We start from the raw sequence: 27,491 nt of genomic DNA, 5'->3' as shown, positions 1-27,491 counted from the left end.
TCATAGGCAAAAGCAAAGGATGAGGAAAGTCTTTTGCATGCTGCCATCTTATGGTAAAGCGTGGGTGTTGCTACTACTCCAAAAACTAATAATTAATTGTTGCCTTGCCACCTTTATCATCAGCACAACTCAGCAAAGATATGCAGGTTTCCTATTTGAAATTCATGTGTGTGTAAACAAATGAAGAGATAAAAGAAAACAACAAACATCAGAGTTACATTCACATTGAGTTCTCTTTAATTGTGACATTAAAGAACATGCTGAATAAAAACAATTCAAGCCCATTATTGTGTTTCCCTCTACAAACTCTTGTACTTGTAACTGTAAAATGAAAATATTGGACATTTCAAAGTGCATGTGACCAAATACAAAGACATCACCTGCCCATAGATTCAACCTCGATTTATAAATCTAAGACAAAATGTGCAATTCTCTTTAGAATATGAAATGGAGAGAAAAATATGTATTATTTAAGGCACTTAGCTGTACGTTGCACTCGTCTCTAAAAGGACAAATATCATAATTACTTCTGAATTATACTGACTTCAAATGAAAGTCCTTTGTATTTCAAACACTGCAATGTCAAACGGACACGATCCCTATTAAATACAGTATATTGCACCAAAGTCTGAGTGTAAACATGATTCACACGTTTGTCAGTGGATTCAGAGCCGAAGAAGAAGAAGAAGAAGAAGAAGAAGAAGAAGAAGAAGAAGAAGCGTGTTTGAAATGTGAAACACGAACGCATGAAATAAGTTAGACATCAAAAAAAGGCACACAAATAATACTTCAAAACACTTTGTCTAATACTGTCTAACACACATCCAAACCTGTCAGCGAGGGCTTCAAACACACACTGTTTACTGGTTTACTGGTTAAGGCAATGACTGCTAAATAAAGTGTTATCTTACTGAGACAGATATGTAAGTAATGCGTGTTGTGGTGGCACATGTATGTATGTTGGATTGTGGCGGCTCACAGTGACGTGACTGCAGTGGATCTTCAGCGAGGTTCAAGCTTTGGCATCTTGAATCCATCAATTTCCGTTACCCTGACGACTGTTTCGCTGATGGCAAAATGTCAACATTGTGCATCTCTACTATTACGACATATTCAAACTTCACCTGACCGTGACAACTTCATGAGGTAAAGATATAGTGTGGAGTAAAACTGAATTAAGAATCTGATTACAACAAAACCTTCATTGGTTTATGTGAAGCAAAGCGTCAGACCCAAGGACCTGGGAGAGAGATTCTGTCTGGTTTGGGCTCAGATCTGCATGACGTTGCTTCGTAAATGTTCAGATCCTTTAGCGCCGAGGCCGACCACTGAGATATTTGTGGAGGCGATGGATGGAAGTGACCCGTTACTCCCGTCTGCTCCGCTATCTTTGGTTTTGAAATAGATCACGTAGAATATGGGGAGGATGATGCCGATCAGGAGCATGGCGACTACAGCGTTCCACCACTGGATGCCCCAGTCGGCCCCGTGGCTGCCCAGGCGGTGCGCCCTGAAACCAAACCTCTGCTGCCTCTCTGAGGCTTCTGGGAAAATCTCATCGGGGTCGTTTGTGGTCTCTATCAGTCTTTCGATGTCCTGATCCACCTCCTTGAGAAAGTCTGTGACCTCTCGGAGATGTGGTTGGACTCTGGCTCGGTCCTGAGGCTTCACTGGTGTGGCGGGTGAATGTGGCGTGTCTTGTAGCGGGTGACTGAAGTCTGTGTTGGACTCGGTTAAGAAGCTGTGTTTCTGAACGGGTATCTTCACGTACTTCAGTGCAAACAAATCTTGCTCTTGAATAAGGTTGTTTACCCGCTTTATATCTGCCACCTGTTGACAGAGATGGGTATTAAAGTACTGCATGTCTATCCTCACACTACATTTGGAGTATCAATGAGCTCCAGTGAGAAGCAAACATCCCTTACCTTGCAGCCATACTGCAGTGCAAGTTTGGTGAGATTGTCGCCTTCCAACACTTCCCGCTCTAGCAGCTGGACGTTCCTCATGCGGTCCTGATCTGGATCTTGCGGAACCTGTGCTATGGTCATCTCCACAGACTCTTCATCCTCTGAGGAGACGCCAGACTCATTGGGCGTCCTCCTGAACATGTACACTTGGCCATCTGCACTGGCGTGGACATCCACCGGGGCCTGGAAAGCCCTGGGGACAAGATCCCCTCTGCGCATCCTCGACCTCTAGCCTGTAAGCACCATCGTCAAAAAGTCAGAGATACAGTCAGAGATGCAGTCCCTCCACATCCACAAGCTCCTGCAGTGGCCAGTTTAACGACTGTATGGTATCAGGCTTGTACATAAAAAGCTGTGTATTGTTGGTATTCAACAGATATGTATCTCATAACATGTTGATAATTGGCCTTTACTCTCAACAGAGCTGCAGCTGTTAAATGCTGACAAAGGAATAGAACAGGATCTGTCTGTTACAATGAAAAACAAGCTGACAGTGACACTGAGTGAATAAGTATGACCGCTGTCACTACCACTTTATTTACACTGGGAGAGTCCAGCCACAGGGATCATATGCACATGGGTCATAGTTCACAAGCTGAAAGAGTCCATTTATCCTCAACTAAGGCGTGTTGTCAATATTGTTGTGGTATTTGGCGTTCTGTGCAAATACTTATGCAGAAGAAGTGGTTATTATTTGTTTTGCTGAATTGCTTAGAGGAAAACAGCCGCCCAAGATTGAAATGAACTTAATAGTTGATGATATGAAGTGAATCGTAGCAGTAAACAGCCCTGGCATCTCTAAGGAAATGAACTATTCAGCCTGAACACAATATCTCACTCGTGATTTATTTTAAACCTTATTCTACAGACAGCATTTCACCCAAATTGCAACATATTCGGGTGTCCATTTATGCATTTTAATAAGTGGCATTCTGTTTATATTTATGATACCTGATAACGGTTTTGTAATTTCCCAGAAGCCCCTGAAAGCAACACTGGCTAACTTACCCACAAGGCTATGCTAGCGCTAGCAGCCTAGCATTAGCTTCGAGGATCAGCGTGTTCAGAGATCCGCACCGGTGCAAAAAGCGAGTCGGCCGACGGTTTCAACAAGTTACGGTTAACTCACGTGTCGGACAACGAGTCAGCAGTCATGCCACTCAATGGAGTTACACTTTCACACACTTTGTAAAGTCACTCCGTCTCTTCGAGCCTGGAAGGCTAACGTTACAGCAAGCATGGAGGCGATAGCTTTCTTCTTCGTGTAACATAGGATGGCCAACAAACAATGTATACAACACGGCCACCTGGTGGCCGAGAAGGTGAACAAAAATCTTTACTGTAGCAATAAAACATTATTTTTGATTCCTTTAAAAATGTTTACGGTGGAAAATTGTCTTCTTCTGTCTTTGTTGTTGTGTTCGATGTGGTTTCTACCAATGACATTCAATCCTGAAACACATTTTACATTATGCTGCTTCAGTAGTTTTGGACAGTAAAGTTGGTATCATCAAACAGAAACTGTCTCCATAAACTGGAAATCAAATGATCACAAATTGAATTAATGATTTCTTCAGGTTACATTTTATAGAGTTCCTTAATTGTCAGCAATTTGAATCCATTCACAGGCTCATAAAATTTATGTTTGGGATATTAAAGCCAAATGAGCTGCATTTGAATAGGATTATAGAATGTGTGCACGTGCCACTGTGTAATCATCAAGAGTGCTATCCTGGTGCCCTAGGTGGTGTTTTTCAATTATTTTTTAGATGATTTCACTTAAAAATGTAACAACTAATTAATATTTAGAAACTAAAAGCTCTTTTCATTCCTGCATGCGCTATGTTGGTCATTCATTTCATCTCCTCTCCTCCTCTTTAAGTCCCCCAGTAGGAGAAAACAGGTATACTGGACCGCAGCAGCACACAGCCTCAGGCTGGGATGAGGCTGTGTGATGATGATGATGATGAGGTTTTTCTTCAATAGTCGTTTCTGGGTCTAAGGTGATTTGTTGTAGCACAAACAAGCCACTAGATGACGCTATTGGTCCATATGTATTGCTATTTGTGAAAAGCTGTTATACTGTTAAAATGATGAGATTGAGGGTATTTGGCAAGGGGGCTTTTATTTTCCGAGCATTCTATTAGTTTTATTGTTATCAGGTTAAGAAAATAAGGTTTGATACTTGTCCATTTTACAGCTGTAGTACATTGTTACCTATAATTGCCTGGTAGTTGTCTGGGTGAAGGTCTGCTGGTGCCTCTTATTCAGGCCTTCTTTCACATCCTGCATGGTGACTACCAGGTCTTAGTATCTGAAAAAGCTTATTCCACTCCCATAATACACACTGAAAATAAAATCTTACACACTCCCAGCAAAGCACCAAACGCTATGCTGATGGCACAGCATCGATATCAGGCACTGTGACGATTCTGCACGTTGACTGAGTGACACACACACTCAACAGTCAAGACACAGCCTATTAATGTTTGTAGTATCTAGGATATTATTGGTATTATCTGAGTTTGGTGGAGAGTACTGTTAGTACCAGCCAGTACCTCTCTCACTCCTCTACGAAGAGCCAAAGTCCTGCCACATGTTCTGAATGAGATACTTAGAAAATACAAATCTTATACTACTGGCAGCAGAAATGTCTCTGACCCTGAATAATGAATATTTTTTCCTCCCCTAGATTACTTAAAACAATACGATTCTGCCAGTTTAGGCCGTGTTTATGGTTACACCACAGTCAAGAATGCTCATCTATCCTGTTCTGTACTTCATCTAAGAATCTTAAGAATTTACACCGTAGCATTTTCAAATGAACACCTCTGTTGTGGCTTGACCTATGAAAGCATCAAAGATATAAATTGTAAGAACGTTTTTCATCTTCACTGGCACAAGTCTTACTTTAACACAATACTGTTGGGCTGCACATTTCTTACTAGGATAAGATGCAATTAAGAGTGCTTAAAGAGAATATCATACATATTCTAGTGTTTCTTTCCGCCATAGAAAATACATGAAGCCATCCAGCTGGAAAGCATAAATGACCTCCATTTGACTCCTTTAACTAGATAGCAAATCAGACTTAAATGCAAATCTCTTTTTGTTTTTAAGGGCATGAACTTTACCAGCATCTTAACTGTAACATTAGAGATAAGAGACTGATCCTCATGCCCTTCATTCCCCCTTTGACCACATTTATTAAGAAATCTTTGCTGTTTTTGAATGTTCATCTGACGGCACAGCCAAAACAGTTGAACCCGACTTCATTGTGTCATGCATTCAACCTTTGCACTCGAAAAAGCTGCAGGATAGTAAAGTAAATGTTGCCTTAGAGGGAATCATCATATCATTTACATTGCATTCACATTCAGGGAGCAATGCTGTACGAAGATCAACAGAGCGGCATAACGCGCCATGTTTCAGGGCCACTGAGCAAGCTTGTACGACTGACAGAGAGAGAAAGAGAGAGAGGGAGAGCGAGAGAGAGAGAGAGGGAGAGGGGGACACGGAGAAGGCGAGTAGGGGGGGGGGGGGGGGAGGGGTTGGGCAGTATGTATGCACACGTTGCTTGAAGAACAACAAAAAGGGCTTTGCTTTGAATGATTCAGAGCGAAAATAAAATATTAACTGAGGTGAAAGATTCATGTAGACCACATCTATAAACTCCCTGCTGCATGGACACATTATATCATAGACCAAGATCCTTCACCACAAACTGGTTTCACCAACTGTTGAACAACTGCAGTATAGTAAAGTAGTTCCTCACAAAAAGCTCATGTTTTTAAGCAACATCCCTCATCAGTATTCCACATTTTCAATTTGAAAGCAAAGGCCGATCTCCTCAGTGTATCTATGAAATACTTATCGATACTGAAAGTGTTGACACTGACCCACAGTGTGAAAAAGCCTCTGCTTATGTGTCTTGCAAAAATACAGAATGAAATGTTCCCCTTTATCTGATGAGCCATGGGTGATTGGAGGATGTGTGGGGTTGCTGTTAGAGATCTGTGGGGGTCCTCCAGGATTTAGTGTGGGGAAACAAAATTAATCTTCGTGGTTCAGGGTCATGGCAACAGTTCAGAAGTTTATTGATTAAATGTCAACTGCCCAGGTGAACGTGATTCACAACTCAGAGGTGGCCTAATTCAACAATCCATCACCACTAGAGGAACATTTAAACCAACACACCATCACTGTGTGTTTAGATCACACGCTGAAATATACAACTCCACTATGGTGGAAGTATGGTGACAGCTTCTCTGGATTGGCATGTTGTACATTAAAGCAATAAATCATTCAGTCACACTTGCAAATGGCAGCGTCTTGGAGAAGTGGGATGATTGCGTAACTTTTGGTCTTGAGGAGTGTTTGTAAGCTTGGTGTCGCTTTGAAATACATGTGAGGTCGATTTTTACATGGTTCAGTATATAATATATATTACATATAGGTAACAAAGAGAGACCCATACCTCCACTAAGGCTGAGTAGCCCTCCAAAAATGATGATATTGGAAAATTATTAAAAAAAAAGAAAGCAGGTGAGTGACCCATATTCACCACCGACCAACCAATCTACTTACTTTTATTCTTGATTTCGGAGGAGATGGATGGTTGCAGATTAGTCCAAGGACTTGTTACAGGCCAGGAGTTATAGGCCAAACTTTAAAAGTGGTTATCACAGTTTCTACCATCAGCCCAGCTGGTAACATTTATTGGATTCTTTCCTGGATGCTGTCCAACCTGCCCACCGAGCGTCATTTAAATCTATCAATAACTTGTCGAGATGTCCTGCCAACAGACGAACATGAGTGAAAACATAACCTCGCTGGTGGTAATAAATGGCAGATTGACTATTGTGTGTGGAGTTACTGTATGTTGGCTACAGATGGAACCATGCTTCCATACTAAAACAATGTCGCAACCACAGTGTGTTTGAAGATACCAAAGGCAAAATTTCAGGCAAGGAAGTCCTTCAGCAATGGAACCGGGGGAGCGATTTGCTTATAGGGCCAGAACAACTTGGGAGGGGGGTGTATTAATTTGGATCCTGAACCCTAAGGGTGACCCTTCACATGGAATAGAGTACTGGCGGTCGCAGTGTTCAGTGACACATAACCTTGCCCTGTCACCACCCTCACCAGTGTGTCAGCTAACATTACTGTGATTGACGCTGAACCCAAATCTCAAACCCTGTGAGATCTGAGGCTCTGTATAACCTCGCCTGAGCTCCACCAGGGCTGCCACACCTGCGGCATAGTGCTGGATCATGATGCCATCTTTGTTTGTAGCCCGGGAGGCGGCTGAACACGAGCACATGCCTTGGTGACTTTGTATAAATGTGATTTATACATGGAATTCTCTCAAAAGTTTCATATAAATAGATATTATAGGTAGAATCAGAAGAGTTGAAAAAGTAACACCAGCAACTTAAACATAGAGCAACAGTGGTGATAAGTAATCTGAGAACGAATGACGAATGATTCACGGGTTGTTGGTTAAATGGTTAAAAAACCTTTAACAGCTAAGATATTCTTAAGTTATCAATAAGTATTCCACGTTTGTGTCTATGTCATGGTTCTCATCACACACTCACAGGGCAGAGAGAGAGGTAGGGTCTGAGTGTGAGGTCTGAGGTCTCTGATTGGTTAAGGTACACTACACGTCCATCAGACTGACGTGTATTACGATGTTTGCAGTGTTTTGTGTTGAATGCGTTGCTCTTTTTGTGTGTTTTTTGACTATCTGGCCCTCATGACTCCCCTCAGCCAACTAAAACTTATAGAAGTTATCGTGTTGTTGTGTCTTAGCTTGTTCAGCTCATTTAGTAATCTTACAAACTAAAATAAACAATGAATATAAAACAGCATCATCGTATTCACTCACTTTGCTTGGTAAATTACAAACTTAAAGCACATTATGTTCATCTTTAGCCCCTCACAGGTGATAGAAGCAGCCGTCTGCCATCTTGGCTGTCTGACCTACAGGTGATATGGGCAGGTAGATAGGCACATCATCCATGTTTGTTATATTTCTAATGCATTCATATACATATATACTCCAGTGCAACAACCCCGCCCCCCCTCATGCCGCAGTGAGAGTTCAAACTGCAGTCACGGGCGTCACTGCGTTTGCCACGACGTTTGATAGAATGAGAGCTTCCTCCTGACGGTGGGATTTTAATAATGTATGCCAGCTGTGTGGTTCTGTGCCTCAGCTGAACCATTACATGACCTCAACATTCTGCCTCCCGATGGGGAGAATCACTTGTATTTAAATATTGATTAATGTTGAAAAGACTCCTATTTAGGCACATGTGCAATAAGTTCTACAGTGGATGGGAAGCAAAAAACAAGGGAAGAGCCTATGGGAGAGAGTTGCAAAAACATCTTTAGGGGAAGTTTAAGGAAGGAAATGTGATTGATCTTATGCACGTATACTTTCTCTACCCTTTTCAACCTTATTTGTATATCTTTAATGATAGAAGTAATGATGGATTTATGTTGCTCAGTCCATCATCACTCAGAGCGATCACTCAGCAGAGCCATAGTAAAACAGATTATCAGGAAAAATTACTACAATTTCTGAAGGTAACAGCAACACTGAATAGTCACTAGATTTGTAGCAATATTTCATCATGCTCAAGCCATTAATGTGCTTAAAAATACAAAATACACAAACACATACTGTCGAAAACACAGGTTACAAACATGCCCTTATACTTCACTACATATTCAAAATAAAATACACACTTTTACTCCTCTACTTTTAGCAAAACGATGACAAATTGTCCCAGAACATATCTGAGTGGTACTTTCCACCACTGCTGTTATTGGAGCATTCCTCTAAGCATAACAAACACCAGTCTAATCCCAGATATTATGAGCATGTTTCTGTTATTCAGACGATGAAAGCTAGTCAATTCCTGACTTGCCTGCAACACGAGAAGGGATGAAGAGGGAATTTAGTAGATAAATGTGAATTTGTTTTATTCCACTGGAAAAATGTGGCATTACGCAGGCTGTAGAAGCCGCAGTGAGAGATGAGAGAGTGAGTTGGGGGAGGGGAGGCGTGGAGCATAATGCATGATTGTAATCGCTGTAGTAGAAGTGACTAAGACATAATACCACAAGATAAAAATAAAGCATCCATAGGATCTGTACAGATTAAGCTGGAAACAATGGATGGAAAAACCCTGATTGATTCTTAACAAGGAGATGTAATGATCGCTCAGAATATTACTACATAGTATTATGAAGTAGTATCGGGAACAATGCGCAGTGGCCCTTCATCTGTCATTGGAAACAATATTTTATACAATAAAATAAAGAGCGGTACTATATTAACCTTCTGTAGAGAATGCCATGACCTACTGATGAAGTGCATTTTCTCTCCATTTGGTGGTCATCCACTGGGAAAGAGAACAATTAGGCCAAAAAATGAAGTGGTCAACACCAGGAAACGATGGCTCTGTTTCTGTCCATGCTATCCCTTTGCCCCTTGTTCGAGAAGACAATAAAAGAAGACAGGCAAAACTGGGAGTCAAATCGAAGGTTAATTGGAGCCAAGAAAATGTCAACCAATTTCACCAATCACCCACAAGGGATATGCAGCCCTGGTGGAAAAGATGCTGGAATATCTGAGCAGTACATTAGCTTCCTCTCCATATTGGCCTCTGAAGAGAGTGGTACTGACATCCTTTCAGCTCTCTGTTCCCCCTCTAAGCATTTGCGTAGAAGTGTGTGCTTGAATGTGTGTATATGTAAGGCTGTGTGATATGCTTTATGTCAAAGTCAGTATTATTATTGGAGATGTAGGCTCCCTGGGAACCGACAGGTGTTGGCACCGCATCCCTGACACCTCTGTGGTCATGACATATCCATCCCCTGCAGTTAGTTTCAGCAAAACACATGGTGGTTAGACAACAACAACCCCACTGCTGAGGAATATCAAAGGCATTACCAGCGCTGTTGTGCCTTGCATTATAAATAAGAGAAATGTGATATTGCAAATAAAGTTACTTCATTGTGATTCTAAGAACTTTTGAGGAGTTGAGGAATGGTTAGTGGTGGTTGTTTTGAAAATGTAATCATTCAAGAGTCACACTGTTTATTGAATATATAATAAAAGAATGAAAGGATGCTCTATTTTATATGTGTATAAGTGTAAAAGTGGGTTTTTGTTTATGAAATGAGTTCTGTGCCATGAAATACAAATGGTTCTTTGCCAATGTGAGAACAGAAAAGCATCATGGTTTTACTTGATTTCATCATGAACATCAACACAGAACTAATGTTGAAATCTTCTGGGTCACACCTGAAGCCCCATTAATTTAAAACTACATTATGAAACTAGTAACTATTGACTTTTTATCAGAGTGATGGTGAGACAGATTGGTCTGGTGTCATTCAGGTAATGCTTCTCTCTGGCTCATTTTATACTGATACTATTTCAAATTGTTGTAGGTTTTAAAAATGGATTGTAAACAGACTTGCACCATGGCTGTCTGATAGTTTTGACCTATTTTGTATTTCTTCAGTGAAACTTTCCTTGGTTTTCTGCCTAGAAATGAAAATACATTTTGCACATGTACAGTTGGGTTTACGTTGTCTGTGACCTGGACCAGTCTGATGTATAGTCCAGAACTGGAGTCCCCTAAGGATGCCATTACATCACCTGTGGCCTCCTGATGAATAATAGCCCTCTTGAATGAAGCTGCCCTTTAGTCTTGCTCCCTGTTTGTTTAAATTATTAGGCAAGTTGCTAAAAGGTCATAAATTTAGGTAGAAAATATTAATCTCCACGGAGAAAAAACAACCCACTATTTTGACATTTACAACAGATCACTTCCATTTCAGCTTTAATTGAATGTATTAGCTCATGCACATGCCTGTGTTGCGACTCTGTGAGCAGCCCCCTGCAGTCGGCCGTGCTATCAGCGGCTTGATGTCTGGCTGTCACCCTCTAGTCTTTTTGTGCCTTTGAAAAAGGGCAAATAAACTTTGATCGCCCTCATAGGACTATAGAGACTAATGATAATAAAAGGATTACACTCGGTATGAGAAAAGGTGCTGTACTCCAGTCTTAATTGGCGAGTTCCCTTGCTAAGTTGATCCAGTCTTCAGGCTGCCCGTTAGTGAACTGGTCAATTAATCTTCCCTCTCTCATAATGAGGTGGGGGATTTCCGGTGGCTGGTACATCAGACAATGTGCCCAAAGGATCCTCTGTCCCTGTACCAAGTGACCTGCCAATTAAAATGCACCTCCCTACTTCCCCCACCTCACCAGGTGGCAAATTGGTCTGACCCAACCTCAAATGGAAAGGACTTAACCATGGCTTCAAATCAACTTCACAGGCAGGGAAAGGGGAAAGGCCAGTATCCTCCATGAAATAAGATTGTTGAAGTAAGACTTTTGCCGTCCTCATTTTGAAGTAAATGAAAAGAGACTTGTCAGATCCTCCCTGTTGTGTGACACAAAGGTTCACCCTCTCCAAGTGCTTTGATATTAATTTGCAGATTCTGATTTGACAATAACATAAGCTGGATGGGGATCAATGTTCTTGACCTTGTTTTGTAGCACAACTTAAATAGTCTTTAATTCTCATTGGGAAGAGGAGAAGACTCTGTCACAATCAAATTACAGCTAATTATCAAGAAAGTAAAACAAACCTTGACATTTGACCTATACTGTACATCACTTTTCCCATCTGTTACCTGTTGCCATTTCAAAGATAAACCGTGAATTCCTCTTTACTTACCATTACTTTATATATGTATGTTGTGCTTGTAATTGTAATGTCAAAGACAAACTGGCACAAGTAGGTACTAAGACAAAAAGTAGCTATGCGGGTGTGGGGACTCTTGTCACTACTCAACCTACTCAATCAAATAAAGGGTCTTCTTCTTCTTCTTCTTCTTCTTCTTCTTCTTCTTCTTCTTCTTCTTCCTCTTCTTCTTCTTAATCAATCTAACTAAGATAGAAGGTCATTCCCCTCTTTTCAACAGCTTTTAAAGGATATATTGCTTAGATTCTGATGTATCTCTTTAAATTTCACCCACATATAGACTTATAAATACACAATGTTATATTATTGTATTAATGGACATTTGGTGCAAGCAATTTTAATACTAAGTTACATGAAAAGAATGAAAAACAATGGTGGATGTAAAATCACCACTTAAGTGTTTTTAATCTAAATCTATGTCCTATTTGTCTGCAGGTTGTACACGTTTTAAACAAACATGAAGCGTTAGTCTTGATTCTGGTGACATTGTTTAAGTTCAGCTCTGAGTGTCAGCTGCTGCAGAACTCAATGATCCGTGACTGTACCAGGTGCTGCCATGTGGAATGGTAGCACAAATCAGGAATTAGTCCCCTCCCTGTCTCCATGTGGCGGTGTAACTGCTGACATTTTGACATTGTCTCCTCGAGTTTAAACTGACAGAAATACCAGTTTGGACCTCTGCTTTCATGGTTATGGGCTCATTAAAGTGCAGCTGTAACATAAAACCACACGTGGGCCCCTTTAAACAAGACACCAGAGCCACAAGTGTTTGGAAACAAAGACTACATGTAAGAACCAACCACAATCCATCAAACAAATTCAACTTTGCAATCGTTCTTTCTTCCTTATTTCATTTCAGCTTCTTTGCTTGAGGTAAAATTTTGGGGATTTGTGTAATTAGGTGACTTAGAGTTTCAACTGTCCTCAAGATTGGATGTGAGCCTTTTTTAAAGTCTAACAAATAAAACTGTTCAGGTAACTTGAGAGTTCTGAAGTATGCAACCGGAGGAACATGTGGGTTTATGTATTAAGTATTTAATGGGAATCACATCAATTTTGTCTGGAGTTCGAATACGGTCCAATCACATTTAGTGCAAAGTGAAAGTGTCTGAATATGAACTTGACCTTTTGGTCATTTTCAATTTACGGTGACAGAATTGTTCAAATAGTGAAACCCTTTGAGGGATGATTTAATAGTGAGAGTACCTTAAGTGTGGGTCAAGATCAGAGTCAAGTTTTTTTGGCTGTCTTGTAGAGTGCAGACTCCACCGAGAGTAATTATTTGTGGAGGGTTTCGGGCCCTCAGGGTGTCGGAGTGGGCGGGAGGGGCAGAGGGTGCGCTGAAACGGAAAGCATGCCAGTCCCACTCACAGTTGATGCTCAGTGAATCTGAAAGGTCATGTCATGTTTTCTGGCAATTGACTCGATTGGTTTGGATTCTGCAACATACGGCTGGGACAGTGGTGTGTGTGTGTGTGTGTGTGTGTGTTTCTGCACATTTGCTGGGAAATGCGCCCCTGGGTTATTTTTTACATTGACCTTATTACCCTGCGCAGTGACAAGCTCACCACATAACTTCCTCTCTCTGACTCTGACACATACACGTAGAGGCAGATACTGTTTTTTTTTTAATTAAGTTAAAAATAGTCTCATGACATTCAGACATATCAAACACATATATTATATATTTTGCATATAATTAATTGAAAGGCTTCTGTAATCCACAATAAAGAAGAACTCCGCCACTATCTTGAATCCTGGCAATCTACTGTGTATCTACCTTGATAAGACATTTTCATTAAATGCTGAAATAACGACATTTAATGAAATTCTATAATCCGGCAGATTATAACATGCCCTGCAAAAGAAGGTGTTGGTTGTACAGTGTGTGTGTGTGTGTGTGTGTGTTCCCCATCTCCCTAAATGAAGAGAGACAAATACGCAGGGTGAAGATAGTATTAGCACATTTAATTAAGGTTGATCACAATCATCAGCACAGACAGCTTACAACCAGAAGCAAGCTAAGATGAATTGTACAATCTGAGCTGCAGTCTTTAAGGATGTATCCCTCTGATACGGCTCCTGCCTCGCAGCCATTCTGTGCAAGTAATTTACCAGAACGATGTAATCTTAACCTCTCCCCTTTATTCATCATCTGGTAAGCTTCACTATCCAGCTATAAATAAAGAAACACCGTCAGCCTCAGATATTTACTTATATACACACTGTGTGGTGTGAAATGGAGCCGTGCCAAACCGTTTTTGTTTCTGTACATTAAAAGCCTCACACAGTTGTGATGTCTGATCTGTATGTATGTGGATTTGCAAATACCGTGTTCACATAAGAGGGGTGTTTCAGTGTCTTATCAGAATGTTTCCTCCTTATGCAAATGCACATAAAAACAGGGAAAACCTATGTCTGGTACCAGTAAACCCTTTGTCAGCCTTCACTCCGCTCTATTGTACTGCAGCAGATCGGTGGCAGAGGTCCAGAATCACTTAGATCATTTTACCCGGGGCACATGGAGGGCAGAAAGGAGCCACTGACCCTGCGCTCATCAGGCAGGGCTTTACGCCTCGCTGACTTCCCTGGTGTGACATTTCTCCTGTATTTGCCCCCTCCACCCCCCACACTCCCATCGTGTCCCTATGTAACCACCACTGCAGAGTAGGGAGAAAAAAAAAAGATCATTGTCTGTAGAGATATCAATCAAAAGAACAGCAGCTGGGGTCAATCTGCTGTCAGTGCTCCCTTTTTGCTGTCCCAGTCCTCATGTAAAATGACAATAATGACAGAATGTCAGAAATGCTACCAAATGTAGCCAGTCAACGCAAAAAGACGTTGAAATCTTAAGAAGAGACACCGTCGCTGTCTCTCTCCCATCGCCCATCAGCTCAGTAACACACTCTCTCGCTATCTTACCACAACGGGCGTGTGCCATCGCGCCCTCCCCCTTTTACAACAAACATACCCCCTGCTATGGGTCATACAGTGGTCATGACATTATTAAAAGATCAATTATGCCTTAAAACAGTGCCTCTCCACCGTGGGGATACGTGGTAGAACAGATGAGGCTTATGCAGAGCGGCTTTACTATCTATTTAAAGTGCTTTACAGTCAATGATCTAATGAGACATTTACATTTGGTTCAGTGGGGCTGAATAAATAAAGCAACTGTCATCTGATCTTGCCCGCATTTGTACCTTTAAGCTCAGTTGCAATGATATAATTTTGGAATTTGTTAATCCCATGTTGTAACTGATTGAAGGGAGTGAATATTAGACCACCCGTCCTCTACTTCACCCTTCACCTTGACCAGTGTATTTGACTCGGGGATGGATGCGTACAGTGCTGCAGTGAAGTTGCAAAGCCTGGACTTTCTCTGTATCCATAAGCTGCTGTCAGGGGAGTTTGCGAAGAGGGGGGTTGGGAAGGTAAAAGCTAGGACACGCTGTGCTGAGATCAACACGTGTCCGCAAAAGCCTGGAGGTTCCACAACAATCTGTTCCAGTTGGTTCACTCTTGTGCTGTGACCTCAATTTTGACTGTTGTTGGAGCTTCCTTGCGCTCCAGTTTGACATGAGAACAGCGCAGGCAGCTTTACACCCACCCAGCCGAGCGGAGGGGAACGGGGGGGGGGGCGTGGAGCTGAGAGTGGAAGAGCTGCTGTAAAATCCAAACAATGGCGCCGAGGAGGAACATTGAATTAACATCCCATCGTCCCGGTCCAGCAACGGCATCTCCAACTTCCATCCAGCAAAATGACACTTTCAATTGGGGTCAATTGGACCCCTGTGTGTGGATTTCAGGCTGCTCCTCAGCCTTAGGGTCTTCAAGGGCTGTAGATATAATTGGCGGCGGGGAAGGAGTCACCAGTTTTTCATACTGTAGTTCAGTCGGCACAACTTGAAACATTTTAGCAACACTAGGGGTCAGTGGCAGACCATGCATCCATGTGGGGGGAGAGACCCTTTGGAGCGTGTTTACATCATTACTCACAGCTCTGTTTGAGCGGATGCCACTCGTGCTTGTGTGCAAAACGTGTGCATGCTGGCAAAAGAGGAAAGACCTTGAATGCATTTCAAGCATTTTGATTGGAAGTCCTATTATTATCGTTATTACCAAAGAAATAGCTGCAAAAGGTTAATTTGTACTGTATCCAACTATAACCAGGTTTTAGAATTTCCTCTTTTTGTCTTTTCTTTACCAATATTCACCTCCTGCGACTGTGTGTTTGTGACTTTCTCGCCTCCCTCTCGGTCGCACGGCAGAGCAGCACAGCAGCGGTGACACGGTGGTCTAGTAATTATCTAATTGTTCAAGCTATGTCTTTCTTTGATTTATGGTCTTGTATCAGTGGCTGACCTGATTTATAATGAGGTTCCACCACTTGTGAAAATATGAACCTGAATTATGTGGCACCAGTCCAATTATTTCTTTGTTCGGCTGAGGCTCCCGTCGACATTGACGGTGCGCATCACAAATAGCTGCCATTGAAGCTTTCACCTAATAACAATAATATGATCCATCATTTTAGATTGGCCCAATCACACCTCCCACCACGACACCTACTTCATCTTTCACTGTGTAGATGCACCCTTATCCCTAAAAATGATAATCAGACATTTCCCTCTAATGGATTATAGGAAGTTCATCAGATTGGATGTTTATCAGTTTCATTCCTTGCTACAGGACAGTAGCAGTACTGTATACTGTATGGGAGTACAGTGTCTGGGAGCCCACAGAGGCAGCAGCTGGGAAACAATGTGACAATACCTTCCATTAATCCTGTAGGCCTCCCATTATCAAGTTCAAGCCACAAAGTCAAAAAACTGGGCACTAAGTGGAGCAAGTTGCTTGGCACAAGGACAAAGTTGACAGAAAACATAAGGCCCCCACACACTGTCTGGACAGCGGGAGTCCTCGGTTACACGGGTTGAAGAATGGACCCAGTCGCAAACACATCCACTATACAGATGAGCTGCCCCCTTCAAATTAGCACCGAGCACGGAGACTGCTGCTGGTGTCTGATGAAAAGATGCACGGCTGCCACTATTTGTGCCGCTAAGGCATTCATCAAATTAATTACTGGTGGATCCCAGCACCTCTCTGATACCTCTTTATTTTGAGTCCAGTAAATGGGGACTCAGACTAGTGCTGACAGAGAAGCCTAATACACCCAGTCTTTCGCTGCACATAATTAATTGAAATCTTTGCTAGCTTGACAAATTGGAATGATGAATCTATCTTCTATGAATAGCTTAAGAAAAAAATGCATAATCAGTCAAAACCTTACAGTAGAAGCAACATCTTGCTCTCTCTCTCCCCCCCCCCTCTCTCTCTCTTTCTCTCTCTCTCTGTCTCACTCACTCGGTCTCCGTCTCTCTATCCGTCTCTCCCTCTCTCTTTGCTTTGTGCAGCGCGGTGCGATCCATTAGGCTGAGGAAGCACGGCTTGTTGAGAAGACTTCCCTTCCTTTCACCCCCCACTCGATTGATAACTTTGGCTCCGTGCTTTAATAGAGCGGTCAAGGTGGAGGGTTCCTTTGTATAGTTCAATATAGAGGGGGAGGACATAAATCAAGCCCCACTGTTCTTTGCTACAGAAAATATATATACTGTAATCTCTCTCAAATCATAATAGTATTCATGCTCACTAGTCACTCGCCATTAAGATGAAAAAATAAAGCAGGGAGAAATTTCACATGGCTCATTTTTATGATAAATACTTTTGGTAGCCGCAACGCTTTTTCAAGATAATTGGGTCCTTACCAGCTGAGGTAAGGACAGGCCTTTAAACACATATATTTATGCTGAATTAATATTCTTTAGAAAAACATCATGCTTTATTTGATTAATTGTGTCTTGTTATTTATTTATTTAATCTAAACATATATTTATTAATGTCTAAGCATACTGGTGTTCTCCCTGTGTTTGTTTGACTGTCATCACTTGCTTGGTACAGTATGTTTTTAAACCCAAATCACTATTTTCCATGATAAACAAATCATAATCTACCACATCTCTCTCTGCTATCAAAATGTACCTTGGGTTTCATTCAAATTCCCTCACATTTCTTTACATTTTGTGACACAAACCCTAACATAAATTAAAACAGGATTCAGTTCTCAATCGGTCAGTAATGTCAATCATTTTGAAGAACATTTCATGTCCTCTTGAATTTAATTTGGCAAACTTTTCGATCCAATTCGACTTGCAATCAAATTGCAACACAAGCCACGCGTGCCAAAACATTACCACAAGCTTTAACTCACTGCGAGCGAGTAATGGAAGCCGGTGGAGAGTTGAGGAGTGCTGTGGCTTGGGTTGAAGGCCACACGCACTGCTGCATTCTCAATCATCTGAAGAGGATTCATCGTATATGCAGAACAATTCGACTTGATGAAATGTGATCAGTCAAGTTTAGCTGGTTGTCAATCATGACACCCACGTTTATTGCAGGCTGTATTGGGAGAAGCAAAAACTGAGTCGGACACTGATTTATGTCGTGTTGTGGGACCGGCCGGAATAACAAGCAGCTCAGTCTGTGAGAGGTTATGGTGAAGGTTGGCGGTCCTTCAGATGTGGAACTTTCATGTGGGATGGAAGTGCAGCTGGATAATAGCAGCGTAGCTTTGATATGAGGAGAATCACATCGAGAAGAGGCCCAAATACTGACCCTTGCGGTACACCAGAGTGGTACTGTATGATTACACACTTTGTCATTGTAGCTTGTACAACAAAAGTTTGTAAATAACTCATGACTCCCAGGCTTAGAATTCAAGACAGGCGGAGATATTGACCAAGATGCTTTAGCTTCTTTATTTGAACTTGGTGACACCAAAACTAGCTAAATGACTCAGGAACGCTGCACCTCCTCAGAGATGATAAATGAATTTTCAATTTCAAGCTAAGATGGTGACCGCTGAAGGACACCAGGGTCATTTATTTGTGAATTTACTGAATAACATAACAAAACTGGTAAAGATTATTTAGTTTGATTGATTTATTATACATTTGAGATGTAAGACCACTGTTTAAGAATCCGGAAATTTCCCTGTGTGGCACTAATAAAGGTGCATCTTATTTTGTCTTTAAACAAAATAAAACGTTTTTAAGTAGGTAAAAGTAATTGTGGAGAAACTTATATTTACGTACTTTACTTAAATGTGCACTACATTTATTTCAAAAGATATACTGACTTGGCAAATTAACAAGTTGCAGCGTTTGTTAGTTCATTTAAAAAATTGTTTTAATAGATGATGTTAAAGATTTCATGGTAAAATAATAGTGCGAAAGAATATGCACATTAGGCTTTTTGTGTGTGTGTGAGTGTGCCTGCATGTGCACACTTGTATTCACATGTCTGTGTGTGTTTGTGTGCAGATTGAAAATACAGTGAATGTGAAGGTTGCTGCTGTGAAGGACACATCTTGTCTATGGTAAGTAGTCATCCTTAATAGGTTTTGGTTTGTGTGTGAAATATTGGTGTGCCAAGTCAGTATGTGACATTACTGTTGTCTCTAGGGAAAAGTGCAGACTGATCTCAGTTCAGCAAGAACCCAGACAGGATAGGGGGCTAAATAAAGGCTCAGATAGATGAAACTGGATCGTAACCATACAACCTGCCAGACAATGATTTCCCTCCACCTTCTGTGAAGTGAATGTTCATCTTATGTACAATGTTTTTGCTGGATGAAATGACATTTTTATTTTGTTCGGCACTTTGTTTTTCTCCACTTAGAAAACAAAGCTGACAATATATTAGGATTTCTTTTCCCAACGTTGTAATTTGACCTCAGAAATCATGTCTAGGTTTACAATGTGTATGTAACAACACGACTTCAACTATTTGTCAAATGTGCAAATGTATAAATGCATTCAGTGCAGGTTAATAGCTACCAGTAAGACTAATCAAGTTATGATCAATAGTATCATTGCAAAGCTGAAGACTACAAAAGAAAAAATATTAACAAAATGAAGCCTAATGCATAGACATAATTCACGTTTTAATTTCAATATGGAATCCATTAAGCGTAGAGAGCAGAGTGTGTGTAAAGATGAACTAAACATGTCCTTGAAATATCTGTAAGTCGACACTTAAGGATGAGAGGCATTCATCGTGATATGTGGTTGACTTTCCTAAATCAAAAACAAGTTCTTTCAGTTCCTCTGGTACATTAGCAAGAGGCCCCATATTTAATCCTGACACACTTACTTTCTGAAGCTAAGGGTTTTACTTGTTTTTAAGAGTCTGGGCTCTCTGAATGAAGTGGTTGTTTGATTGAAATCCTTGCCATGGAGCGTGACACGGGCATTTCCTCTCCATTCTCCTATTATCAGCTGAGCCCATGGTGCACAACCTAATCCCTCTTCATCAAAGCGGTGTGGGCAGCAGTCAGCGAGATGTGACCATCAATTAATCACCCACTACCCCCCTGACCAAGCCCAGTCCCTGCACAGATGTGAGACCTCATTGCTTTTAAACACTCTCACTGGGAGATCTGCTGCAGATGTAAGACTGCCAGACAGACTGGCTTTGTCAAAGGGCTTCTGGTGGACAGTGAAGTTGTCCCCACTATGAATGTCGGGCTTCTCCGAGGAGAGGTCAGTGTGAGGGAGCACCATCAGATTAACCTCCAAGCTGAGCCTTAACTACTTCCTGCTCATAGTCCCACTTTAGTATGGTCAGCAGTGTTTCTCTTGGAATGTTTGGTCATTTGGTTTGATATATTTCACACTAAAAATAGTATTAAATATTGATATTAGAGTGTGTGTACCGTTTTGATAATAGCTGACCATTGCACAGGTCATGAACATAGTCTGCATTATTTATTGATGCATTTTTCAAAACTAGAGATGTGTTTTCATTCAGTGAATTCATAAATACAAGGATGGATTTCTATGAATTTCCATCTCCACCATCAGAGGTTTGGCATTACCAAGGTCACCCACTCTGGGACCCAGACAGGTTTTCTCTGTTTGGATGTTTTGTCCACCGATTCACTCGAGGCGCCTGAAGCTTGGTCCCCTGAGGCACCTGAGGGTTCAGCCCCAGCGACCACTGAGTAAATACCTGAGCTCCCACTCACCTCTGCATGGTTTGCTTCTCGGTTATCTATGCCCTCCCAATTATGTGCCTTTCAACTTCATAATCATATCATCTTCATCCATATTTTCCTTTTTCCACAGTGCCGTTGTTGGGGGATAAATTCAGAGTTGCCAACTTTCCTTATGGAGAGGCTCCATCATGCAGTTACATTGTGAAGGTAAATGCATCCCACACTAACAAAGTGATTTGTTTTGAAGAGGGACTATCTGGCGAATGTCCCTGGAAGCTTGTGAAAGGTAATTATGGGGAAATCTCCCTACACTAACAATGATGAGAGGAATATCATGATTCCAGTCACACTATAGCTTTACATTTATGGGAAAAAAAAGATTCAGTTGTTGTGCATAAAGGCCCAATTTATAATAAAATAACCTTAGACAATTGTTCATCATTTTCTATTGTCTTTATCTTCTTTGTGAATGAAGATCGGCCGGTCGGCTCATATACTCACTTTCACTCTTAGGATTGCACTGCTCCACAGCTAAGCTGCTTTCTGAGAAGTCCATTGTCTCATTGGAAATCTTCTGAATATTGGATAAACCAATTTCCCCAAAGCCCCTGCCCAAAGCTTAGTCCCCCCTGCATCAACCCTCTCTATTCCCAACACACAATACACATAAAACACCAGCTTGCTCACCTTACTTTTCATTAAAACACTGGTACACATCAATTCAGAGTGAATTTCATTCAGACCTATGTACTTTAAACTCCACATGCACTATACTTCATGCCATCTAGCCATATAATATTCCATTTAAATTTAAGCATCTCAAGACCAGTAGCTTAGAGCACTGCAGAACAGAAGGGTTGCAGAGTTCATAAATGAGTTAGAATCTCCAAATGAGTTTGCTGACCTCTTAAACTCCATGAAATTAATATAAGCAGACATCCTGCGCGCTGCAGGGTACTGCAGAGCTGAGGAAGATCACTTAAGCTCTCTGAGTTTCATAAAACTTTCATAAGTTCACTTTCAAGACACATTGTAGCTGCTCATTGGTGGCGACAGGGAGCGATGTGGAAGCAAATAAACTTTTACTACCTTCACTTAACCCCTCATATAAATACAGCGGGGATACGGGCATCTAAGCATGTAGTGTCACACACAGGCTTTGCCTCACAAACTGAACCCCAAAGATTTCAGATTGGACTTACACAAACATGTCCTCTGAACTCATGTTTCTGCTGTGAGGGAGACTGCAAACATCAATTTGTCATTACCAGAGACATGTTTTTTCATCGTTAGTAACAAGTCCCTCGCTTTAAACAACTACAACCAATAGTCCAGTCAAGTGACACGTACACTGAACCTCATTCTCAAATGAATGGAACTAGAAGGCACTCATAGAGCACATACCTCCACCAAGGTTGAGCAGTCATCCATTGTTTATTGACTAGACCATGATGATCATGAAACCAATAAACAATTTGATTGTAGAATGTCCAGTTTCAAAGTGAAATTGTGATTGTAAAGGAAGTTGCAAAAAAAATGCAGAAAATCTAGTTATGCAAAAATATTCTTTACCTATATGGATTGATACAAATAGCCCCAAGGTTATGGTTCAAAGGTTACAGGCCAAAATGTGGTCACAATAACATAATTGTCACAATAACATCCTTTCCATAAATTAGAATTTCTTTGATTCTGCAGAAACTACCACTAGGGGGTGCTTGAAGGTCTGCCATGGGGGAAATATATGGTAACGTAATTCCGCTCTTTCCTTAGCCTTCCTCTTATACCGGCACCCCTGGAAAGCGCACATCATTCTTACCTGGAGACGCTCAGGAAGTTCCTCTAATTACTTCCTTTAGCCTTGGAGGGTGTATGTTAAATGGAAGTGTATGTTAAAACTACTGTAGCCTGCTTCGGCCTCATGAATCTTAATAGTGCTTTTAAAGGTGCTGTATTTAATCTCTAGTGTCCCAGAGTGTTAGTCTCTGACCAGCTGATTGGATACTAATCTCAACATGCCTGTGGAAATTAAATAAGAGAAGTGGCTGCTTAAATATGATCAAGCACATTGATGCTTTGGGTATTTGCTTGAGGTTATCTGGTGTTCAGGAGGTAGCCCAGGTTAAGCAGCATGTTTTTATGGAAAATGGGGCAGCAAGATAAATGGGAACGCTAAAATGTATTTAATGAGGATGAAGCCGACATCTCCCATAAGGATGAGCTCATCCTTAATGAGTTTTACCCCCAACCTAAGAGTAGATTTACAGGAATAATCTTGCAAGTTGTGAATATATATGTATAGGATAGTCAGGTGTTTTAGGTGAATGTGCAATGCAGTCACAATGTAAGCAGCTTCAAGAAGGTATTGAGGAATGCTTCTTATTTGTTGATGATAAAAGCCAGAGTAATCAATGAGATGTTCTATTTCAGTTGGTGGGTATGTTTACCCAGGTGTGTTACATCTTCATGTCAACATGTCTCAAAAACTAAAGGTCTAATCAAAACAAAGAAGAAGAAAAAGAAGAGCAGCACTGGCAGGAGTAATAAAAGGGAAATCAAGCATGATATGTCCCCTTCAAAAGTAGATAGAGTGGTTTAAAGAACACTTATCGTGGTTAGTGTTGTGGTGGCTCCTGAGGTCGTCTCCCAAGAGGCCAGGAGGAACCGTTTCCAGTTATATACCTGAACCACCTTAACAAGCACTCTAACTCATGATACAATCACAGTATCATTAGCTGAAAATGATATCATCAGACTTAACAATCAAATGTAAAACACTACAATGGGGCTGTCCTATTATAAGATATAACAAAAATAATCGTTTACCATCTTGTTCCTCAACCATGATAACCTAACCCACACAATCTGAGGCCACATTGCCATCATCCATTGTTCTGTTGAGTATTTTTTATTGAAGAACGCATTTGACAGGACAATGAGTATACAGTTATGGGACATTCGATCATTCATTGCCTTTTAGCTGTCAGAGAGAACCAGTGTTTTGATAATGGTGGATGTTCTGGATTTGGTGCCATTGAACAAATCGGACTTTTCAAGATTCAATGGGTGCCGCACCTCAGAGGAAGAACACGTGTTCGTGTTCGCCTCGTCTTCATATAGCAACCAACCAAACTTTCCAATTTTCTCCCTTCTTGGCCAGACTTCCAGGCAGACAACAGCAAAGTCATTTTAACTTATTAAAACGGTCAGTGAGCCAACATCAGTTCAGATGTCCTGCTCCTGCTGGAAGTTTCATACTAATTATATTACAATAGAAAATTGAATTTAATTTTGATTTAGATGAAAATTAATTGCTTAAGTACCTCCACTACTAATGGCTTCCTTAAATTAGTTAAACATAATATTTAAATATTGTACATAATTGATATTACGTAATTACAACATAAAAATTTAAAATGAGTAATATACTGACAATATACTAGAAAATTATTACTTAAAAAGAGAAGAATCAAATGGTTTTGACAAAGCCATTATTCTTCCACATTATATGAATTGATCAAAGTCTAATCACAAAATCACATTTAGCGTATGTGACTTCAAGAAAAATTACGCCAAATTACAAGAACAAACCCACACATTATACATTCTAAACATTCCAATATGGAGAAACTGCAGCATCCTAAACGCCTAATGCCATCCTCAACCACAAGTACAACGCCAGGAACCATGAATAAACATGCACACATAAGAAATGTAAATATACAGAGTTATGATAAGCTTCTCATGTCATTCTGCCAATACTGCATTACCATATTTCTGTTATTATTATTATTTTTCCATTCCACTGCCTGGTTGTTGGGTTTTTTGTGTGGCACATTTATAACAACAATAACAACAAATCCACACAATGGAATCTTGTAAAAGTTAGACTGGAGTTGCTGCGTTGGAGGAACTGAGCCAAAAGGTCAAGACAATAGTTACAGGTCACGGCTACAGTGTTACATTGAGAGAGCCTGTACAGTTGACCTTTGTGTTTAAGTTCATCAAAGACTTCCACTATAAAATCGACTTTGCTTGTCCTGTAGCTCAGCTGGATGTACAGTCACGAGTGATTGATGAACAGATTTGGTCGAAAGGGGCCTCCAGTCATGAGTATGGTCTCGTGTCCTATGTCATTCTCTCTCTCTTCCTCCCAACATACCGTATACACACATAAACACACATACAGTACGCTAACCACGGCGATTCTTCGTAGACCTCAGCGGTGGTGGGATGTAGTGCATGGTATGATGAGATTATTAGGCATGAGTGAAAAGGCGAGGTCAACCAGGTCATTGTATGCAATAATCTCACTTACATGGACCATCAGTACGGAAAATGTGTGGGCTGGAAGCTTACAGCACACCTAGTTTGTGTGTGTGTGTGTGTGTGTGTGTGTGTGTGTGTGTGTGTGTGTGTGTGTGTGTGTGTGTGTGTGTGTGAGAGAGAGAGAGAGAGAGAGAGAGAGAGAGAGAGAGAGAAAAGTGTGTGTGAGAGAGAGAGATAGACAGAGTGAGAAAGAGAGAGAGAGAGAGAGAGAGAGAGAGAGAGAGAGAGAGAGAGAGAGAGAGACTGCTGCATGCTGCAATCTCCCCTGTGGGCTAATAGATTCGAGATGACATGCTCTCCGCTTCCGTGCAGAATGTTCACTGAACTTTCTGGCAAAGAGGCTGCCACTAAAGTGGGTTCAACCAGAGGTTAATATAAACAAACAGTAGAAAATGGAGAGCCAGGGATTATTAAATGTAGGGATGACTGACAAATCCCTCATTGCTATTAGCCCCTGGCCTCCACCTATGGCCCTTACCAAAAGTACTCATTGTTTTGTGATGACCCTTTGCAAAAAGTGTTTGCAGGCCAAACGTTCCATCTGCTTCATTGTGAAATCACACAAGTCATGCTTTCGCAAACTTCCTGTGAATATCAGGAATAATCCTCATTTTATGTAAGAACACCAATGTTCACAGGTACAATATGTCTTTAAGCTTGCAATCTAACTATAGTTAATGCCATTAATTTCAAAGAGACAAAAAGGCCGACTTGACTTGATATTTGAATCTGTAAAATACATTCGTAGAAGCTATTCGTACACGGTATACAATAATATTTGAAATGCACTATATTTAGGTCTATGGTACAAATTGCATGCTGCCCTCCAGTGGTTGTTTTCATACATTGCTCATATTCCTCCAATTCTCCATGTTGGTGTTTAAGTGTGGAAGGCTGTGAGGGTGAATTTTGGCATTATAGGAATGATTCTAGTTTCCTGGTACCATTTAGAAGCCTTGTTACTTTGATCTTTGCAATATGTCCACTAATGTTTGTGAACGTATGCAAATGTGGCAATGTAATCAATTTAATTTCCATGTGTCACCCTGCATGTGTTATTAAACTGCACCGTGGCGTGAGGAAAGAGTTAAGTGGAGGGTGTGAGCCGTCCCTGCTGCGACACTGAAATTTATCACTGCCAGCACTAATGTGCAAATTTTGTGACGTTAGCCGTACATTGTTAACAGTGATTGTCATCTAATTAAATCGTGGTTCGTCACGCGAGATGCTTTTTATGCTGAGATAAGCATCGGGAGTGTACTGAAGCATTCCCAGGATCAATAAAGATGTTACAGTCTGGATTACGAATTGTTTAAGGGTTACACAGGCCATCTGAATTAATTAGGACTGCGTTCTAATATCCTCCACTCAAACTTTCTGACCGGGGAAGTGTTGGCTGGGTGCTACACTAGATGCCTGTGGCCTGTGACTTGCATTGCATTTGTTGTTGGGCGGCTTCATTAACAAGATTAAACTGCCCTATGAGAAATGAAAGCATGTCCATTACATAGAAGCGTGGTTGTTATTCCTACACTTACTGATAAAGTTCAGACACTTGTTCTCAGCAGATATTTTTCAAGTCAGCCCTAATTGGGATGTTGTTTATGCTCTCTTGTCTGTTTTGGTCCACCTATTTCAAGAAACAGCTTGTAAATCACAACTATCAACCAACAACCAAAACTAAACAAAATCTCTACAGAAGACTTGATATTTGCCCTGTGAGTAATTTTGTGAGTCTAATCTGAAGACACTGTGCAGCTCAAACAGTTTTTATGACTGAAACTTGGACACATTAAATACAAAACCTACACTCTGCCTGACTTTCCCTAATGCCTGAATACATATCACATACTGCATGGTCCTGCATGGGACTGCTTTCCTTAAACGTTCTCACTACACACAGTATAGTTTCCTGTGCACTGTTATTCTAGATAACTCAGGCCCATGATATTGACTAAACATGATTTAATATAGATTATGAGACATTCTTTTCTGTTTAAATGACTGTGTTTCATTTTCTAGATGAAATGGACCTTCTATTTAAGTGCTTTTAATCTGTATTTTGACAGACATATATGACAGATGTGATTAAAAGCTGCAATAATGACCAATAACGCTTTGTCTGTAGAATTAGAAATTAAGATTAAATGTTAATGTGGGTCACAGCATTGAGTTAGTTATTACTCCAGTATAGTTGTAAGAACACATCTCTTGATTATCCTATTCTAAAAGTACAAAATACATATATTTGGTGCAAAAGAAAGAGAGAGGGAGAGAGAGAATGTGAAGGGTAATGGTGTCATTCCATCACACTGCGGCAGAATGCAGCCTGGGTCATGTGAC

The 27,491-nt window shown here is 40.9% G+C and overlaps 1 protein-coding gene across 2 annotated transcripts; it reads right to left on the bottom strand.

The window, feature by feature from the left end:
- Nucleotides 1-354: 354 nt before the first annotated feature.
- Nucleotides 355-3,227, bottom strand: lysmd4 (LysM, putative peptidoglycan-binding, domain containing 4). Of its 2 annotated transcripts, none has more exons than XM_076142619.1 (3): nucleotides 2,976-3,227; nucleotides 1,926-2,200; nucleotides 355-1,830 (listed from the first exon to the last, which is right to left on the bottom strand). In XM_076142619.1, the coding sequence occupies exons 2-3, from the start codon at nucleotides 2,184-2,186 to the stop codon at nucleotides 1,270-1,272; spliced, it is 822 nt and encodes a 273-aa protein (XP_075998734.1). In that variant the 5' UTR covers nucleotides 2,187-2,200; nucleotides 2,976-3,227; the 3' UTR covers nucleotides 355-1,269. The 2 variants fall into 2 exon arrangements, with proteins under 2 accessions (XP_075998734.1, XP_075998735.1); XM_076142620.1 differs by having other exon boundaries at nucleotides 3,097-3,227.
- Between the last annotated feature and the right edge of the window lie 24,264 nt (nucleotides 3,228-27,491).

Source organism: Genypterus blacodes, unplaced genomic scaffold (assembly GCF_046128005.1).
Source record: "Genypterus blacodes isolate CSIRO-AG114 ecotype Tasmania unplaced genomic scaffold, CSIRO-AGI_Gbla_v1 ptg000021l_1, whole genome shotgun sequence".
NCBI lineage: Eukaryota > Metazoa > Chordata > Actinopteri > Ophidiiformes > Ophidiidae > Genypterus > Genypterus blacodes.
The sequence above is the reverse complement of the archived record's forward strand: the minus strand, read 5'-3'. Positions and strand labels throughout refer to the sequence as shown.

Bases quoted from the DNA above. Each gene is read 5' to 3' on its own strand.
- lysmd4 (XM_076142619.1), bottom strand. From the start codon at position 2,186: ATGCGCAGAGGGGATCTTGTCCCCAGGGCTTTCCAGGCCCCGGTGGAT. The intron at 1,831-1,925 runs GTAAGGGATGTT...CTCTGTCAACAG, and splicing joins CACTGCAGTATGGCTGCAAG to GTGGCAGATATAAAGCGGGT.